The sequence below is a fragment of the Lutjanus erythropterus genome, chromosome 5, assembly GCF_056507025.1.
Source record: "Lutjanus erythropterus isolate fLutEry1 chromosome 5, fLutEry1.hap2, whole genome shotgun sequence".
Taxonomy (NCBI): Eukaryota; Metazoa; Chordata; class Actinopteri; order Lutjaniformes; family Lutjanidae; genus Lutjanus; species Lutjanus erythropterus.
The window spans coordinates 17,217,909-17,239,225 of record NC_139321.1 but is presented as its reverse complement, the minus strand read 5'-3'; the positions used below and the strand labels follow the sequence as shown (position 1 = coordinate 17,239,225).

Sequence of the window (21,317 nt, the reverse complement as noted above, 5' to 3'; positions counted from 1 at the left end):
TGTAAACATACAAGCATGTATATCAGTCTCTAAATAATAACTGACTGATTGAATGTCATGTTTTATATTTATGCTTATTCCTAAGTTGTCATTCCTTTTCTCAAGTGTGATTGTTTTGCTTCAAGGATATACAAAGGTCTTTATGAAATGTCAGAAAGAAGAAAATGTGCATGAATGAAGACTAAGTTGAAAAATAACACTTAAATAAACAGGAAACTATATGTATGTATGTATGTATGTTGCAATGCAGCTTCACTTATGTATATGTTGCTTCTTTTCACCTGTGACTGTTTTTAATTAAGTCATGCAGTAGAGGATTAAATACACAGACACAGGGCGGTGTATAAAATGGTTGTAGTGTTTCTGGCTCAGGTTACAGTATACACATCTTTTCTGAAGTTCAGACATCATGAAAAATAGTTTTGTATCAAACAATAATAACGGAAAACAACAATGACATACAGTTAAGTGCAAAGAGGAAATCCAGTGCAGTTCTACAGTGCATGTTGCAGTGATACAATCAGAGAAAAGCTTCATATTTCCTGTAGCAACAAAAGAATATTCAAAACCCTGTAAAAGATCAAATAAGGTAACCCAGTTAACCAGCTAGACATATAGGAAGATTAAAAGCGCCATCCAGTGGCTTAGCGATGATATTTGATTCAGGTTTTATAATATCTGAAAAAACTTAGGATGTGTATGGTTATTCACATTAACTTGCTCTGTTCCTGATCTACAGTACGTCCAAAGCATTCTTGCAGTGCAGATGTCAGTTTTGGGGCTGAAAAATCTCCTGCTGGAGTTGGGTGAACTACTTGGGTAAGAACAGGTCCAACTCTGTCTTATTGCAGGCTGAAGTATTGTGTGTTTGCTTCTCTGTCCCTGTGCAGAATGACAAAAAAAATATATATATAAAAACAGAGCAATTAATACATTTAGAAATAATAACACATTCATTTCAGGAAAGAAAAGTTGGTACCGCTTTCTAATAGGGCACCATTTATAACTAATTGTTTTTTATGGATAATAAAATGTTTTCATATGATTTATTGATCACTTATTAACTATAAATTAGAAAAATGTTTGTGTTACCAGGTTGTAAAGGAATTCTTAACAAACCCATCATGCTGACGTTATGATGTTAATAATATTTTTATACATTTTCATTTGTTCCTCATTTTCTGCAAACCTGTGTTAATTAGTCAATCTGTAGATTTGAATCTTAACAAGTTATTAATAAATGGATCCAAGGAAGTGGTCAATCGAGCCAAGTAAAAATGTATTTTATGTAGTTTTTAAAAAATATCTTTGAATGTTTATGAACTAGCAATGCACAATTTGTTGGTATTGATGGCCTAACTGATGAATAAAGCTATTTATTAACTGTTAATTTAGCCATTAGTTATAAACCCCTTGTAAAGGGTGACTTATTATAAAGCGGCACCAATGAGAAGAGTGTAGATCTTCACCAGGAAACCTGAAAAGACTATTCACTGGTTACTTCTCAGCATTGTTTGTAGGTATGCCTTATTTAAGCCTCGCAGTTGTTAATGACTTGCACCTGTACCGTTGGTTATGAGTCCTGAGATTATATATAGGATTTATAAAGGTCAGTAATAAAGACTGTTCATTTGAAGAGCACATTTCAGTGTCTGGTTCATAAAGTTTACAAAGCAGTTGGTTAAACAAACTGATTGTATGATCACCAACACATTAAAAAGTTACTTGATGTCCATTTGTTTGCATTATAACATTCTCTATACTCATATTCATCATTGCCAGCACAAATTTTGCCATTGTAGTTACTTTATTCTACAGTTATTAATTTAATTTCAAAACAAAAATAATAGCTTGGATTAATAGCACCCATTTATTAGCCACCTCTGTGTAGTGTCATGGATTCATGTTAATTCAAGCCACCAAACCCACTTTAATCAAGATATAAGATATTATCTGTAACACACAAATATTAACAATGTAAATACCCATAAGCAGTCATTTTCAGTATCATTAGTATCAGAGTTGGAACAGTTAGTTGGTTAATAAGTTAGTCCATCAACAGAAAATTCATATGCAACTGATTTTCATAATCAATTAATCACTTAAGTCATTTTTCAAGAAAATCAATCAATCAGTCATTAATTTTATATGATAATGAATTGAAATAATTTGATTAATACATTAATTGGGCATAGGCCTTATGGAAATACTGATAAAAATGTTATAGACTTTGAAGGGATACTTCACCCAAAAATGAAAATTCGGTCACTATCTACTCCCTCTCATGCTGACCACAAACTATTGCTGGAGTTTCATAGGAAAATAGAGTTGCAGAGTCTCCCTAACAATGGAAGTGAATAGTGACCAGTTTTGAAACAAAAACAAAAATCAACAGAATAAAACCATGAAATGCTTCCATACTGCTCATCTGGTGTAATCCAAGTCTCCTAAAGCCCCAACATGCCAAGCTAACCATTAAAATGTTATTTACACATTTTTTTAGCCTGAATCTTCACTGTAGATCTTTAGCTTAGAGCCACATACACATGAAATGGGTGTGTGTGGTGTGACGGTGTGCAAACGGCACGTCCTGACTTGAGGAGACTTGGATTGTGCCAGACAAGCAGTATGGAGGCATTTTATGTTTTGTTTTTTTTTCAGTTGTGTTTTTATGTTGGTAAACTGGTCACCATTCACCTTCCATTGTTTGGGAGATTCTGCAACACTGTTTTCCTGTGAAACTCCAGCAGTGTTTTGTGGACTAACACAATAAACCCGACCCTCAATCAGCATGAGGATGAGTTAATTTCTGGGTCAACTATCCCTTTAATGATTAATACATTAATTGAGAAAATAATCTTCAGATTAATCAATAATGAAAGCAATCATTAGTTGAGGCCCTTATGTCAACATTAATATCTAAACATACAGTACCTTCTCTGTGACAGAAACAGTGTGTTTTCCTGGCAAAGACAGTGGGGTGGATGAGTCAATTGAGTCACTTTCATAGACATTTTCATACAACAGACACAAACATATGCAGCAAAAATCTGCTGATCTTACCACTGACAGATGTAGAGTCCAATTATTATCACTACAGATACAATGTCCACTGTGATCCATATTATTCTGTATGTCCAAGGATCCTGAAACACACAAACATGCCCAGAGCGTGAAGACGTGACTCATATTTTGGAAAGCACCTGTGCAAACTTGTCAGCTCCAAAACACATATTTCAGCTGATGGAATTTAATGCTGGATAGTGATACAGACAGAAAAAGAACTACAGAAGTATCTACTTAAGCTGTGTGTATTGCTTACCATGACCCAGTCAGGCCGCTTCATGTCCTTTAGGAGGTGGCAGGAGTTGGTGGTAACAGAGCTCACCCCTGCACACCACAGCAGAGAGAACAGCCAGCGCTCATTAACCACCCACATGTTCACTGTAATGTTCATGCTGCGAAGATTCCTGTCAGATACAAACACAGAGTTTGAAGTGTAACACACAGGACAAGTGATAAGTATAAGATAATATAAGATAATATAAGATAAGATAAGATAAGATAAGATAAGATAAGATAAGAAAGAGATACCTAGAGATAGAAAGAGATAAAGAAGGGACGAAATAAATGAAATATACAGCATAAAATGGCCAGTGCTGACATCAAAATATACAACATATACACAGATATGTAAATATACAGAGTGAAAATGTCCACTGTTGAGAGTAATATTGTAATATTGGAGAAATATTGCATAATACAGATTATTGCACTCGAGCACTATTAGATAGAAAACAGAAAACTGCACTTGAGGGAAATTGTTTAGATTACATTGGAGGTAAATTAAGTCATAGGTAGTATACTGGAAGACAGTTATTGGACAATGTGAGGAACAGAACAGTAAATATTTGTACATACAGGTATGTATCCACATATTTGTATCCGTGTTTGTGTATACGTAAGTGGATGCATTTACATTTGTACACATACTGTAATGTGCATGCAAATATTAGAAACTACTCTCCTGTGGATTATGTACTTTCTTCCTTTTTTATGTATATATTGATTATTATGATTTGCTTTCTGGATCTTTGGATCGCTTGATTGTTTAAAGGACCAGTGTGCAGAATTTGTGTTTGTATTTGAATGTATCTAGCAGAGATCTTGCTGGTTGTTAACACCTCATTTCACTCTCCGTTCTGGGCTATTGTAGAAAAATGGCGGTGCAACATGGCAGCCTCCGTGGAAGAGGACCCGCTCCCTCTGTACATTTGAACAGCTCATTCTAATCCCCTGTCTCATCCGTGAGCGAGTCAGACACACTTTTCACTCATGTCTCATGCAATAGAAATGCTCTCTTTTCATCCATGCAGCTGTCTGCACCAGCTCCATGTATCTTGCTTCTCAGCTGTGTTTGATGGGTGTAAACATGATCTGAAACCTTTACTTAGACTTCATGTCTAATTTTTCATTAATATGTCTGTAAATGCAAGGGTGGTGCTGGTGTTTTTGTCCACATTTGTAACCTTGGCAAAGCTGGTTTGTAATCACAGGCATAGGGACTTTTTGAACTTCTTCTGCAGTGTTAAGTCATTGGCAAACTGTACATTTACTGCCACTAGACAACTTAACTACTAAACTGTAAACCCTCTGCTCCAATTGCCAGCTCCGCCAACCACACGTTCTTTTTTCCCTTCTCAACAACAGTGTGCATACACATTGCTTAAGACACAATCATATACACTGTATTCATGGAAAATATATCTAGGATATTCACACATATCGAAGGACAACTGCACACTGCACAGAAAGTTTGACTGCTCATTTGCTGCGGCCGAGACAAATGCTATGTAAACAGATGCTTCAGTGTGGCATGAGCGCTGTCATCTCACAAATTTGATGCTGACATGATGTTTGTAGTCTAGACAAGGGGTAACGTCGCAAAAACACAACAATTCTTATTCTCGGGTGATTATACAATAATGAAAACATATTTATGTGTATTATATCCCTTTCTGCTAATATTCTGCTGATAAATTTTCATAAATCTTAAACACTGGACCTTTCAATACCAAAATCAACACATTAATTTCACTGAACAAATGCATGTGATCAAAAGTGTAAGATTACATCATGTTTATGTATAAACAGTGCTAACCTGTGCTGGCCAGTGATTACTTCTACATCACTTGCCAGTGATAAAGAGTGTCATAAAACAACAACAGTCGATGTAGAGTAAGTTCACTCAACAGTGAATGCAGCACTTCAACACTTTCTCAACATGTTGCTACACTGCATTTCATTCTTTAGTAATGTTTTTTAAGATTGGTTTGCATTCATGAAACAACTCTCCTGGTTTGGGACACTACTTCAATCTCATTCCCTGGAGGCCGCGCGTCTGCGCGTCTATATTCAGTGCCAGCACTGTGTCTCAGCATGCAACAGACACATTTAATTAGCACGACTGTGCACAGCCCCTGGCACTACCACATAGATAATATGGGTGTATTTTGTGTCTTTTTTTTTTTTTACCTGATTTCTTCCATACTCAATTTACTGTATTTCACATTCAGGTAGTTTCCACCCTCTTTTTGAAGTGAACTGTTGTTATAGACCTGGATGAAGCCGGGAGCAATCTTCTTTACATATGTTCTGTTTTTTGGGGGAAGCCAGAGAATCTATCAAAAGGAAAATGCAAAAAGAAATGTGTTAATCGTGATACATCTCAATCAAATTCCATAAATGGGATTAGAATTAGACTCACCAGGCTTGGGTCAATGTCAGAACTCAAGATCGTGTCGACTATGTCCTCTGTGGCATTTTCCATGTCCGAACCATATAGGTCAAATATCACTGAGATGTTCTGCTCCTTGGCGAGGTTGAGGAGCTGAAGTAAGGAGGGAATAGTCTGATTCCTGGCGGTTTCCTTCTCTTCCTCCGAGAGGCTGGACACTGAGAGGAAAGGATCTGTCTGGAGAGCGACATAAATACTTCCTGTGACTGCAGCATGTTGCATGATAACAGGTGAACCTTTGTAAGTGAGTGTGTGGACGGGCAGGCATCACAGCTCAGCTCTCACCTTTAGGAACCATTCACCTGCATTCAGACTCTGTAATTCCTCCCAGGTCCAGCTGGTGCTGTGGCTTCGGTTTGAGTTAGGGAATTTCTCTTCAACATTTGTTGTTCTCCGCAAGAACTCATGTGCCATGTGGTCATGCAACAAGAAGGGAATTCTATCTTTGCTAAATTAGACAAATAGTAAAAACAAACAAACAAAAAAAACAGCATTATTCAGTATGCATTAAGTAATTTATGACTCTTGTTGACCTCTGACCTCTTGACTAGCTATGACAAAAACATTGTCTTTTCAGGCAGCAAAACTGGTGGTTGCTTGCTATAATTGAAGAAGCCAGCTTTTGTTCACTTCCATCAGAAATCAAGGAACCAATGTTTCAAAAAAAATCCTCCTACAGCTATTGTAAACTGTAAATGAGCCAGGCACAAACGAGAAGAGAGGGCCTAATTCCTAATGGGAACAGGGCTTAGCAAATGGTCAATAATTGGTATGTAGAAATATGTGTACTATCAGTTAAAAACATGTTTTGTTGTTATGCTACTAGCCACTAAAATCCATTAAGATCTGTGCCATTTTCACTGTACCTGAGCTGCACGTCTGTCTCAAAGGCCTTCACGCCGCACGCAATGCTCCTGTTGAACGACATCATGGTGTTCTCCGGGGCCAGCTGAACACAGAGAGGACAGATGGGTGAGACACACTTATGTGCTTAAAACCAACAAACTACCCTAAAGCTGTGTGAACACACACAACCCCGTACACAGTGTTTAATTGAGCTTATTGGTGACCCAGCAGCAAAGCAAACTAACAGGGGCAAAGCAGCACGGCATATGGGACCCTCACATGACTGGACATTTGTTCACACCTGAGCCAGTTGTAGAGAACTTGAACACATGAAAGTGTAATTTAACATATTACATCACTAACATAATAATATTGTAAACCAAATACATCGCCTTATATAACTTGCACTAAATGACAGGATATAGTGATGTTTACATGGACTGTAGAATTTGATTTTCCTGTTTGGGTGGCTTACGAATTAAAGGGATTGTTTGTCATGTTGTAAAACACACATTCCCTTTTCTTGCCAAGAATTAGATGAGACTATTGGCACTCTCACATCTGTCCATTAAATATGAAGCTACAGTAAAAATAGCCAGTGGAGAATATCAAACTGTGGACAATTCATCATTGAAAGGCAAGCTGGACGTTTGGAAGAAATTTGGTGTGATCAGAGACTTGCTGTTTATAAAAAGTGCCAAAAATTATTAGCCTTTAACAGCCACGAGATAAGCACGTCATCACTGAGGAAACACACCAACAGCTGCAGGAGAACAGCCACTGCGCCGATTGAGAACACGAGTGAGTGACTGTGTATCTGTGTTTAATTGCGGGTGCGGGTTGGGTCATGAAACTTGTATTAACAGTTACAGGTGGGTGTGGATTTGACCTGGATAAATGCAGATAACGGGTTGGCTCTGGTACTTAGCATTGCGGGTGAGGGCATGTCTCGGTTTGCAAAGCTGGACCCGTACAGGACTCTAGGTCAGTGATTCCTAACCTTTTTTCCACAGAGTACTATCTAAGGAAAGCTGAGCTTAACATTTTTTTCTTTTAACACTCCAACAGAGCAGTTTATGCACACTCATCCTTACCAAAGGAACAGTATTGATTCATCATCAGAGTTTGAGAGGTCACAGAGTTGTGGCCTACTAAGTAGTCCATAAAGTAGCCTATTACATTTAATTGAGGACAAAGAAACATATCTCTTTAAACAGTTTTGTGTACAGATTTTTGTAGAAATTGTAATTATAGTGAACATGTGAAAATTTAATTTTGACAACCTCAGTGCAGACAAAGCCTTGGAGACCCCCTGGGATTTCTGGCACCCCCTAAGGGGGGCTCTGACTAATGCTGGGAACCAATGCTCTAGGACATGCATCTGTGATGTCCGCATCTGTCCATGTACACTTGCATTTGGGAGGTTTATTCAGGGTGCATGCTCTGTGCGGCTCCATGTGCACATTTTATTTTGGTTCAAGTATTTGCAGCAGCAGAACATGCATAAGGGCTGGTGACAGTGAATATCTAGATCAGCAGGTCTGGTGATTATTAAATACTCTCTCAGCCAGTCACATCTTTGGTCTCAAGGCTCTGAAACAGCTGAGCCAATCACAGTTAAACATGATAAAGAGAGAGCGAATGCAACAACATCTGGAATGTTCAGAGTGTTACTACATGAACACAAATCACCACAAATCAGATGGAGCATCTGTTTCACCAGGTAGTGTTGTGGCAGATGATAGAAAGAAAAAAATAAAGAAATAGATTTGGTGATGCCGATGCTATTTTTACAATAATTCCTATGTGGTCATATAGTTTAGTAATTAATGTTACACAACAGGGTTTGTACTACAACGGGTTTCAAAGATAAAGCATGAGCAAAAAATAAAGTTATAAGTTATAATGACCGGACTGGTGTGTGAAGAGGTCTGTATGGTTATACTGTAGCAGTCTGGTGTTGGTTTGTGGTGATTCAGTGAAGGTGAAGGAAGGTGCCATGTGGAACAGGCACTACAGTCTTGCACGTCACTTCTTAGAAGTTTATCAACAAAAAACAATGTTGCCTAAGGGGAACGACATGCTGGATTAACTAAAGACTGTTTTAAACTTTTTCCAGCTGTGTTGCAGCATAATCTGTTCATCAGAGACCACACTCGAAACTTATTTTAATTGCTGTCACTGTTCCACAGTTTAGATACTAATGTACCCCTACGAATTTCAGATAGACCCCAGGCATTTTGTCCTGGAACTGGGCCTGGGAAAAACAACTCACTTTGAATCACCAGGTATGGGACTTCATGTGCCTTCCAACATCTTTTAATCACACAGGCATGCCTTCTTTTGGTATATTTCTGGACCACATGGAAGAAGTTTGGCTTCAGAACATCCTGCTAATATGTAATTGATAACATCACTTCAGATAGACCCCAGTCATTTTGTCCTGGAACTGGGCCTAGTAAAAACAAGTCTTGCCTACATAAACTACAAAATCTTACTTATAACCGTTACACCAACTGTGACTGTATCTCTCAGGTGTTGTCAGGTAAAACAGGATGCTCACCATTGGTGCGCCTCGGTGGCCAATCAGCTCTGGTTTTCTAGGTAATTCCTCCATCTCTATCAGACAAGGAGACTGGATGTAAAGGGGACACAAAAAGATGGCTGCTGACACTGCAACGAACACCACTGCAATGAGCAGTTTAGAGCCTGGAGAGAACAAAAATCAAACAGTAAGATAATCCTGTTTAGCTATTTACACTGCTGTGAGTCAACAGAGGACCTGTACATAAGTCCCTTCAGAAGTGTAAAGTAAATACTGAGTATTATTTGGACTGTGGGAGTGAATATCAATGGCGCTTTTCAAGTACTTGCATCCTTTTTTGTTCTTTTTCTCCCTTGCAACACACCAAATGCAGATCAAATGAAGCAATAGACATTTGTTAAAAGTACTTTTAACATGACATTTAACATATCTTTTCATGAAAATTAAATATTAAGTGGTTAAGACATTTGCACAGAGGACAAAAACTTTAGTGTGTTATAATTTAGAGTGTTTGAGGTCCTGACATCCAGGTTGTAAATCAGTACATTATTAAATGGTAAGGAAAAAAGGCCATGACATATGGTGACTATTACTGAAAACCAGCTGTACTCCATCTTCCTATTGTTGTTTTTACATTATTTTTATGTGCAACCACTGAATATGTTGTTGTATATTTTGTTGTTTACATATTTTAACACCTTTTTTTCAATTTTTTTCTATATTGTTGTATACAGTAAGATAATTCACAGATTTTTTTGTACTTATTTTTACATATTTGCAATTTCTATTTCCCTAGGAATCAATGAACTATTTCTGTCAGATAATAGTTGCATGGATAATCAACTGTACATTATTGTAATAAATTCTAAACATAACACAAGACTCTGAATTACTGATCAGTAGTAATTTTTAATTTTGTTTGTATATATTTGTCCTTTATCTATTATTTATCATATCTTTATATACTCTTTGTGTCAACCTGTAGTAATCTTAATTTCTAGTCTGGGAGATAGTTCAGCTTTTGCTTATCTTGTAGAAACTTTCCTGGTTAAAGATAAGTGAACCACATCTTCAAAATCTACTCAGTGATGATATTTATGTCTACAGGAATGTTGTGTCTGTGCACAGTGGTTAACTGCTTGTCATTCATGCAAATGGGTGCTCTTAAATGGTATCTGAAACTTACACAGTCCCTTGGCAATGTGGATGCCCCTGAAGACAAAAGGGCTCAGCAGGGTCAATGCCCCAACAGCACCAAACTGCAAGAAAGGACCCGTGGCCTGCCAAGAAGACGACATGCTCATCAAAATCACATGATGTGCACAGAGAAATAAGAGCCGTGCTGTTTAAAAAACACTTCATCCCAGAGAATGAAACTCTTACTGTACCAGGAGTGAGAGAGGAACAGTTGGCCATTCCTGTTGCCACTGGAGACTAATTACTGCGACCCCAAAAGTGATAAATATCGCACCGAAAAATAAGAAGATCTGTGTAACAAAGAAAAAAAAACAATGTGGTAGATCAATGGATGACACGTAGGACTTCCACCAGGGAGACTGGGATTCAAATCCTCTGTGAAGCTTGTTGCCTCATTATTTTCAGAATTCGCTTACTTATTATGTTCATTATTTTAAAAAATACTATCTTTTGTTTTCTTTCACAATTTGGTTATATTTAGGCAAAAGAACTGCTTGTTTGGGTTTAAGAAAAGATCATGATTTGGTTTAAAATAGACCATGGTTAGAAAGCCCTTCCTTCTGCCATGTACAACAGCTCCGGTGAGCAAAGCCGCTGGGAAAAATTGGAACATTGTTCTAGATTGGTTCTCTTGTTTGAATTTGCACCACCTCCCATCTGCCAGTCAAATCAATGCACAATGTAATAAGTAACAACACTTCAATGAAGTACTTGAAAAATATGAAAACTAGTTAGATTACTCATTACATGTTTAACAGGGTAACCATTAATCTGTAACCTATTACAAGTATCAAAAGTAACCGTCCATACGCCGTCAACTGATGATGCATATTTGAAAAAAGTGAGATGTTTATGTTACCTTGTGTAGCCAATGTAAGTTGAGTGGTTCTTGTAAGGCAACTTGGACAAGCGCAAAGAGCTGTAATGAAGGGTGTTCATGTTAATTCCTTTTTTTAAACCTGCCCTGATATCTGGTTTCATGCCACAAGGCCAAACAATGATCATTTGATGTTCTTTTTATTTATTTAGCTAAGATTCTAAACATCCAGTCTCATGCCAGTAATTAACCACTCCCATAACGTATAATATCCTGCAGCTACTACATCATTTCAACACCACAGTATGAACACTATAATCTCACCAGCAGCAGAACGCAGTAGCCGGTTAACATTGCAGAAGTGATGATCACTACCATGAACCAGTTCATCCACAGCTTCAGTTTTGTGAAGCCTTGCCTGATAATAGAACAATAGAGGGCAGCACAAGGTTAGCAGAATAAAGGTCACCAATAAAGAAAGAAAAGAAAAGAGAGCATTCTGGGCTTTTGTGTCAGGTTCAATGTAGGTCGTGTGTGTGTTTGTGATCACTCACCAGTTAACATCCTCTTGGTCATTAAAAGTAACCAGACAAATGTACATCCAGCAAAGGGACAACACAGAGACCAGAGAGACAACTGAGAACCAGAGGCATGCACCCTATAATAAAAAGAACAGGTGAAACATTAATCATTTTCCCTTTCTGATACTTTAAAGCTTTTAGTTCATTAGGGGTAAGACAATAAACTCTTTTGTAAGCTGTATGTGTGTTTAAGAGAAAGTATGCAGGTATGGGTTGCAATGGGAATTTGATCTTAGAGGGCAATGGAACAAGTCCAACATTTTTTCATAGTTGGTTTTGTGCCCTGAAATGAGCCATGACACCAAACAACTTCACGCTCTTTCACCATCAACACACCTCCTCCACCCTCCAAAATGACAGACCTTCAACCCCCCTCCCTCGTTCCAGATAAGTGAATAACAAGCCTGTTAGGGCCTGTGGGCTTACTTATTTTACTTGGCACAACTGTTTGTGCATTAACTCATTTGAAAAGTTTTCCTCTTATAAAATTACGCAATAATTTTCTCTTAACAATGTTAACTACTTTATTTTACAATGCATTTATAGCACGTATAGCAAATCGGTTTATTGGGAATATTTTATACTTTTGAAATCAGTGTGGTGGAATGTTAATCCCTGATTAGAGGGATTTGTTCAGGTTATGTTCAGTAAGTACAAGGAACTTGAAAACTGAAATTGATGTCATGTAGCATGGATTATTTAAAGAACCAGTGTGTCAGAGTTATGGGGATCTATTGGCAGAATAAGACAGAAACTGAATATGTGACATTCAATTTGTTTTTATTACTCATTACTGTCATCACTTGATAATAAGAATCATCTTGTTTTCATTTCCTTTGAATTTTTCTTTTGTTTATGTCTAGAGGGGCTGCGGGTGCTGTGTTGCACCATCATGTTCCCACAGTAGCCTAAAGAAGGCAAACCAAACACTGGTTCTAGACATGGCCTTACACATGTTGCACGAATTTTGCAGCCACCATAGGTTCTCCTACACCAGGGGTCAGCCTTGACTTGACTTGACTTGCTGAGAAGCGGTGACAAATCGTCTGTATCTGATAAAGCTGGGAATGACATCAGGCTGCGTAGGCACCTTTGAGATAATTATAATGTTATGGCTCGTTTTTTTTTTTTTAACGCTTTTAATGTTAGGACAGCTAAAGATATGACAGGAAAGGGGAGAGTGGCTGAATGACATGCAGCAAAGTGCCATAGGCGGGAGTCAAACCCACAGCTGCTGCAGAGGACTCACAGCCTCAGTACGTGGGGCAAACGCTGTACCAACCGAGCTAACAGGCCACTCCAAAACTTTTTATTTAAAAAAAACGGCATATACTCAATTGGCATAAGAGTCACAGGTTGCTGATCTCTGTCCTACACGCTAGGAACGGGAAAGTGAGAGGAAGTATTTACAATCTTCAAGCTCACCACTAGATGCCAGTAAATCCTACACACCAGTCCGTTAATAAACAGAAATGGAACATCTGAGATTTATCTGAACTCCTTAATGATCATATAAAAAATATATCTATATTTATAAACTTAAATATAGCTACTCACTTTTCCCTTGTTTTCATTCTGGGTCTTCCAGTGGCAGCTGTATAAGCCCCTGCTGCAAAATCTGCAGCAGCTTTCGTATTCAGACATCACTTCTCCTCCTCATTCACAGTGCAGAAGGTACCAGTTCTCCTCAGTGCAAGGTGGACAGCTGATAGATGATGCAGCCTGGAGAGCGATGGAGGGAGCCCGGATAACACTTTCTCTGGATGCCAAGAGGAGGCCTGACCTCGTTCACCTCTGTAGATCTATGGAGGGATGAGGGAAAAAAAAGATGACTGCCACGGAAAGCAAATGAGGGAAGGGAAAAAAGAGTTTCTTTGAGTATTAAGGCAATCCCTGCCCAATAAAGCCCCTCAATGGAGACTGTGTGCAGAGGGGGTATAGCAACTGGGGGTACTTACAATGGCCAGCACCATGGGCTATTGAGAGGAGTGCACAGACTGTCCTGAGAGTGAAGTCACACCATTGAGCAGCACAATCAGCCACAGTGACAGGCACATCCACGCACAGAGAGAGTGCAAGGGAAGAATAAATAGTTTGCATTCGGGCAGAGTGAAGCACATGGGTAACTGGAGTTTATAGGGGTTCAGGTATTTCATGGTGATACGGAGTAGCCTGGGAATGGGAGATTTTAGCGAACATGTTAGGGCACATTTAACGGTTGTGCCAGGTTTCCAGTCTATTAACAAAAGCATGGGAAAATACCACATGTTATTTGTCACCCACCATTGAGGAATATTGAGTAATCAGACTTTATGTTCTGAAAAGGCTTTATGTGACCAGCAGTTTCTTGTCAGACTTGATTTGAGTTGGGCAGTTTCCAGGAGTCATCTCACCTGGATTGTTGGTTTTGTTTCCTTGTAGTAAAAGCCTTCAGGGTAACGAGCAAGTTCGAGGTTAGGGCATCAAACAGGACAACACTGTAAAAATAAAGCATTTAAAGTTTTAAGGTGACTGAATTTGAAAAGATATGTCAAGGTAATTTTGTAATGATTAAAAAGAAAAAACTTTTCTTGTTAAATAAACTCCATATTGACTCCATTGTACTTGAGAAAACAAGCTTTACATATTAAATGAGCCAACAACTCTGCAGTCACACTGACTAGGATTTTAAGCTTTGATATAATAGTGTAAATAAAATTATACCTGTTTCTCAATACCTCTTTCAATACCACAGCAAAAAAAAGTGAAAGAAGTCCAAGACACACAAAATATGCAATACACACAGTGCTGTCACAGAAAACGACACTGAACACAGTCTGGTTTTGTTACAAGGCAAAATTTCAGCCAGAAAACCTGTTCTGAGGTCTTGAACAAGACTAACTTTTCTTCTTCTTCTTTTCTTCTTCTTTTTTTTACAGCTTTGGTACTATTGATACTATCAGATTTAAATATTGTATTGTTTTAAACAATGACAAACAAATTTCAACAAGCAGGAAGTTTTCATCACATTTCAAGTCAAAAGACTTGAGGTTAGACGGACTCATGTTCATAAGATCTAAAGTTAAATGCTACCAAATTTAAGTGCAATTGACTTAATAAATAAAACTTGCATATTAACGCTAAGTTAATGAGAAAAGATTAGTTGATTCCACTAAAATCCTGATTTGTTTTTTACAGTGAAGTTCAATAGGTAGTAAATAGGCTGTCACAAATTATTCAACAGCATAGAATAAAATGACATCCTAAGTAACATCTCTGTCTGAGACTTCGGGGATTATTATCCACTGAGAGCGTGTTTGGACGGGCTGACATGTCTAAATGTCACTGCCATGAAACACAAGATGCCCTGTCTCACTTATGAGGAAGTTTTACACCTGAACTGAATGTTGGGTAATAACTGTGATATGTGTGATCAACCACACGTCCAACCAGTGACAAGATGACTAATGGGAGTCAACTGAAATGTCCCCATTGCAAACAAAGGACAATTAAACAGTTCTTTGTGGTTGGGTGTCTTACAACTGTGCCCTATTCATGTCATAGTCTAACATAATATAGCTGGAAGGCATCACTGTTTATTTATTTAATGATACTTTAATTGTCGCTCTCATTTCCAAGCCCAAACACGAGCACACTGACACTTAAAGGTACAAGGATATAATTCCACACAATCATTGACCCTAAAAGAAAAGCACATAGTGCCACCTGCAGTGGCATTCTTAAGTGGATTTAGAGACCAAAATAAGACACACCTCTGCAAATTATTAAGCCGTGTTGCTTTTTATCACCTCACGCTGGCAATGTAAACTGTAATTAGGCACAAAAATTTAGAGGGTGCACTAAAACGTGATGAGAGATAAAATATGCAATCAGATTGTCTTGGATGATTGACATGCGGTGACAAATAAAGGGAGAAGAGCACAAACAAAAAACTCAAGCATCTCTCACTCTCACTGCAGTGGTGCTTTGAGAGGTGAGTATACCTTTGGTTTAGCCCCAATTTTTTAAAAGGCAACCTAGCAAAGGATTAATTAATTTGAATTTGTTTTAATGTAAAGGGACAATTTCCCCCAAAATCAAAATGACAAATTTCCCCCCTGGTTTATAGTGTTATTTATCCATCTAGAATTTTTTGGTGTGAGTTGCCAGGTTTTGGAGATATGAGCTGTAGAGATTTCTGCCTTCTCTCCAGTATAATGGGACTAATTCACTCTCTGCTGGTGGTTCCTAAAGCACTTAAAATACATTTGAAAAATTCAAAACCTTTGTCTCTTTCCAAAGAATTGGGATTAGGATTACTGGAATTATAGAATCTACTGGAAATACTTTATTTTCTACTTGAAAGAAAGTAGTTCCTACATGAAACTGCTCACAACAAATTCTGTGTATTCTTCTTCTTCTTCTTCTTCTTCTTCTTCTTCTTCTTTCTTCTTTTTATTTTTTTATTTTTTTATTTTTTTTTGTGCGTGTGTGTCTATCTTGATCACCACAAGCTGAGTGCCATTTAGTCCCATTACATTGGAGAAAAGGCTGACATCTCTATGGCCAATATTTCTAAAACCGTAACTGACACCAAAAGAATCTAGATGGATAAATAACCCTACAGGTCAGCGAAAAAAAAATGCATAGTTCTGATTTTGGGGGGAACTGTCCCTTTAGGATTTCTTGTCTTTATGGGATCAGAAGAGAAAACTGAAAGTAAATCTCAGAAATGTTTAATAAACTTGAATAAATAACTTGTATATTTACATCAGAAAAGATAAGTTGATTCCACTAAATATCTTTGTGATTTTCTTTACAGTGTGGTGACCCACAGACTATAAGATGCAACAAATAATCATGCATTATGACTGTCCCTCACTCCTTTGTCCATCCACACATGAAAATGAATTGGACACATATTCTTTCCTCTTTCAAGTAGTCTATGGGCCAATAATATCTTGTGTAAACTGTCTCTTGGAACAGTTTATTTGCAACACATAATGTGGGCCAGAGTGTGCCACCGTTATGAAATTAACTTAATTTGTCAAGAGTAAAGTCAGCAAATATTACTGGTCATATATAAGATAATATATGCAAGATGAGGCAAACATGGTGCTTCAGTCACAGATTAATTTCAATTATTTATCATATTTTGTTTTGTTTTTTGTTTTTCCTGGTGGATTTATCAGTGGGTATATGCAATCTTGCATGAAAAATAAATGTCCATACCTGTGCATACAGTCTCAACATCCATGGTGCAGCTTCAATCAGTCAAAGCAGCTCACCTTCCTAGGAAGAATCGTCTTGCCGCTGTACTTTCCTTTATGACAAATTGTTTTGCTGTCAACATTTACTGTCAACTTCAGAAAACCCCCTACCTGCAACCATTCTACCATCAGTTATCAAGTATAAATTAAAATAAACACTAAAACCAGTTCAGTCAGTCAGTTTCACAGGCTCATATCCCGCATACAGCTGTTTCACCAGTGAAACGATCCTTTTCTCTACACTTAAAGCTCCCATGGTTGTTTCCTGCAATCATCTCATCCGTGTACATCATGTCTTATCTTGTGTGGTTTTTTTAAACTTACCCTGTGATGCTATCTCGGTTCCTGGCACTACAAACAATACAATGCTTGATGTTCTCTGTTTTTCCCCCTTTCTTTTTTCCTCTTAATATTTCTTCCGTTTGTGCTTTACATTCACAAACAACTGGCAAAAAAAAAAAACCCCAAAAAAACCGCGTGTACCACACGGTAATCTTGAACCCGCTTTAAATCAAATAAAGCGCACCGATAGTTACGTTTTGATAAAACGGTAACATTAGGATGTGAAGACGAGATGCTGAGCAGAAATCTGTGCTGTGATCAGACTGACACCAGACCGTTTAGCTTCCACCTGCCAGCTTTAAGCCGAGAGATCCAAGCAGAAAATCAGATGTCAACCAGGATTTCTTCAATCGTTTAATCCTCAGCATCAAAGGCACAAAACCTGACATGTATTTAAGTGTTTAATCATATCAAGAGACTGAGGTGGAACATCTATCTATCTATCTATCTATCTATCTATCTATCTATCTATCTATCTATCTATCTATCTATCTATCTATCGAATCTTATCGTATCTTATCTTATTTTATCTTATCTTATCTGCAGAATCCAGCAAATCAACATGAAGTTACCACAAATCGCACAGTTGAATTTTCTTTATACTCACTCCGGTTCAGACCTGCTCCGTTTGAATCCTCTCTGCTCCTCTCTCTCATTCACTCTGTGTGAACTCACTCCCTGAACTAAATGCGAATGTGGTTTCACATGAATGGATCCGAATTGAAGGGGTGTAGCCCAAACAGAGAGGGAGGATCTAACCATTCCCCTGCAGGTACGGACTGATATCACGTGGAATTTGCATTTTATTGCATCCTGCAGAGTCCTTTGTCAGTTTATCAGCAACAGATGCAGAGAGAAAAATGTCACTTTTACTGAAGCGAAGCCCATAAAAAAAGACCAAAATGTAGTTTATGATGTTAACGGAAGTAAAGGTTGGTTTGCACCAACGAAGATACATTTAATTTAAGACTAGTTCTAATCAGAGTTTAGTAAAGATAGAATTTAAATTAGAGGTGGAGCTGGACAAGCATGTTTCCTCCTCCTACTCCTTTTCGGACATAAAATGTTCATTTATGTTTCTTATTGAAAGTATGTTCATTATTTATTGTTTGTTTCTGTTTTTTTTCACCACATATTTTATTTCTTCAAGTCTCTGAAATAAATCAAATCAAATTTGTTTAAATCCAAATTTTAAAAATGATCAGAGCTCTTTTGCACAATTAAAAACTAACCTTAAAAAAAATCCAAGTTTGTTGATGTAAACAAGATAAAATAGCGTTTAATCGACATGATGCTTGCTTGCTCACATAAATATATAGAGGGGATGTATGTTAACCTTTGTCTGCTCTGTATTCCCTAACAAAACATTCTTTGTTAACAAAATGTTGCATTGTTTGCCAGCAAATTTAGCTAGAAACAACAAAAAGTTATATTGTTTGCTAGCTAATGTAGCTAAAAACTTAACAAAACATTACATTATTTGCTTGCCAGCTAAAAAATTAATGACAAGTTTCATTGTTTGCTAGCTCACAAGTCATGATGGCTCAGCAGAGAAGCTCTAATTTCTCCTGCTTTGATCAGAAGAAACTTTTGCGTCAAATTAATGGAGCAATATGGTCAAACAATAGCAATTTTAAAAACAGACAACAGTAAAGACTGTTTTATTTGATCAACTGGAGCAGAACTGGATTATTTGCCTTAAACCATCTAAAAAAAAAAAAGAAAAGAAAAAAAAGGACAGCCATTTCAAAAGTTAAACATCCTCCATCCAAAAGTTTGGTGCAACATTATTTAAAGTGATGCCATGATTTAATCTGGTTTAAAAATTAATCCTTGTTTGTGAAGCACTTTCTTGAGGAAAATATCCTTACATAGCCTATCGGATTCAAAATTCTTTTAATTGGTGAATTGTATCGAGGATAAATATTCCTGCAGAAAACATTTATGGTGTCTTTCAAAAGTACAACCTGGTGAGTCAAACATCCACGTGATTCATTGACTATTACACCAACATTAAGCCTTCAATCTTCCACTAAGTAGTCACAGTGAGGTCTTGAATTAATGAAAACAGTATTTTACTTTGATGTGTGTTACAATGATGGCCTGAGATGAGCCTTGATGCCTTTGATGTGGTGCACCACCATTATACAGTCTATGGGTGAACGCAGTGCTTTCTTCTGCAGCAGCTGGTGAGCTCTGCTGGAGTTTACAGTAACAGACCCTTTTTTCACAGCAGGAATAATGATATAAAATAGTCAGGTGAGCACAGGTGTTACCAGTATTTAAGGTTCAGTTCCATTTAGGTCAAACAGAGTCAGAGTGCTGCTACTGTGCATGTTAGCTCACTGGGAAAGGCTCTGATTCACTAAATGAAAAGGGACCTTACTTAATATCATTGGAAACACCTGTGTTTACTCTATTTCATATCAATATGGCTGCCATGAAAAAGGTCTATTGTTGCTTAATCCTGTCATGTTTTTTTTTTAAATGACTCCTTCACAAACTAACAGTCAACAGAGGTGGAAAGTAACGAAGTACATTAACTTAAGTACTGCACTCATGTAAGTAGCTACAATTTCAATACTGTACTCTAGTATTTCCATTTCCTACTACTTTGTAATACAAATTAAACAAATAAATTATTGTTATCATAGATTAGAATAAGACTATTGATCCCATAAGATACCTAGCAGCGTATAAAGTAAAACAAGCCCATAATGCATCAGTAATTATAATCAAGTAATATACGTTATTCTGAAATGGACTTTTCTGCATAATGAATACTTTCACTCTTGTTACTTTAAGTGTATTTTGGCATTAATTCTTTTGTGCTTAAAATTTTTGATGTATGACTTTTACTGGCAACAAAGTGCTTCTAGACCACACTGCAGTACTTCCTCCATCACTGATACTCAGAATGAAAGTGTTAAATACCATAACACTTAAAATCACAGTAGCACTAAGTGGTTTTAGAAGAATGCATGCTGCTCATGTGATAATAAATGCACAATTCACTTGGTGCTAATTTTCTGTCTCTCAGGAGAGTTTTAGATGCGTTAGGTATGCAACTTCCATGCGAGTCAGTCAGCAGTAGGGTTTATTTGCGGTGTAAAACCTAAAAGTATAAAACCTGCAGAAACTTGAAATCTGCTCGATAAATTTCCATCGCACTAAACATCATGTCTGATTGTGTCTGTGGTGAAGCAGTGCAGATGTGTCACATCAATCAGTCTGCACTTCTAATTGAATTAAATCCAACAACAATGTAACTTTGAAAGTTATAATAGCAGACATATGAGGCTTTAATGTCATCATGCACAGATCAAGTCTTGCATTGTGTAAAGGAATGAGTTATAACCAAAGAGGAACATTTGGCTGCACACAAGTGTTTTAACTGAGAACTCGAGCTGTACTCAGCTGTCAGCTGAAGTTGCAAAAAATATGTAAATGAGAAAAGTTAGCAGTAGAACTGAAACTACAATGAGTCAGTTATTTGGAAATGTCTTAATTTTGAAACTGGATTAACTTTGCACCACACAGACTTCTGAAAATGTGTGAGGATGTGATTACTTTACTGAAATGAAATGTGTCATAATACAGAAATGGTGAGCTAATCAGTCACCATAAGATACATTATGTGACAATAAATAGTTAGACCTCTGAAGAGGGGCATGCAAGTGTGCAAGGGTGGTGGAAATATTCAGATCCTTTACTTAAGTAAAGGTAGCCCTGTACCACAGTGTAAAAATACTCTGTTACCAGTACAGTCTTACACTGAAAATGTTACTTAAGTAAAAGTATGCAAGTATAAACAGGAAAAGTACTATTAAATTAAGTAGTCAGTGGCTCCTGTGTCACACTATTACATATTACAGGATATCAGTAGATTATTATCACTCATACATCAATAGCAGGATTTTATCTTTTGTTTTTAGTTGGCTCA

The 21,317-nt window shown here is 37.4% G+C and overlaps 1 protein-coding gene across 2 annotated transcripts; it reads right to left on the bottom strand.

Annotated features, from left to right (window-relative positions):
• Positions 1-606: 606 nt before the first annotated feature.
• gdpd2 (glycerophosphodiester phosphodiesterase domain containing 2) lies at positions 607-17,085 on the bottom strand. Of its 2 annotated transcripts, XM_084718381.1 has the most exons (17): positions 16,995-17,085; positions 14,177-14,260; positions 13,341-13,585; positions 11,757-11,860; positions 11,527-11,620; positions 11,245-11,304; positions 10,577-10,675; positions 10,375-10,468; positions 9,207-9,352; positions 6,664-6,746; positions 6,083-6,245; positions 5,768-5,974; positions 5,536-5,681; positions 3,323-3,470; positions 3,064-3,146; positions 2,935-2,963; positions 607-882 (listed from the first exon to the last, which is right to left on the bottom strand). In XM_084718381.1, the coding sequence occupies exons 3-17, from the start codon at positions 13,425-13,427 to the stop codon at positions 812-814; spliced, it is 1,614 nt and encodes a 537-aa protein (XP_084574507.1). In that variant the 5' UTR covers positions 13,428-13,585; positions 14,177-14,260; positions 16,995-17,085; the 3' UTR covers positions 607-811. The 2 variants fall into 2 exon arrangements, with proteins under 2 accessions (XP_084574507.1, XP_084574508.1); XM_084718382.1 differs by lacking the exon at positions 2,935-2,963.
• Positions 17,086-21,317: the final 4,232 nt, after the last annotated feature.

Excerpts from the sequence above, each read along its gene's own strand:
- gdpd2 (XM_084718381.1), bottom strand. The coding sequence starts at position 13,427 with ATGTCTGAATACGAAAGCTGCTGCAGATTTTGCAGCAGGGGCTTATAC. Across the intron at positions 6,246-6,663 it reads GAGACAGACGTGCAGCTCAG|CAAAGATAGAATTCCCTTCT; the intron begins GTACAGTGAAAA and ends TGTCTAATTTAG. Across the intron at positions 5,975-6,082 it reads CAGGTGAATGGTTCCTAAAG|ACAGATCCTTTCCTCTCAGT; the intron begins GTGAGAGCTGAG and ends GTCGCTCTCCAG.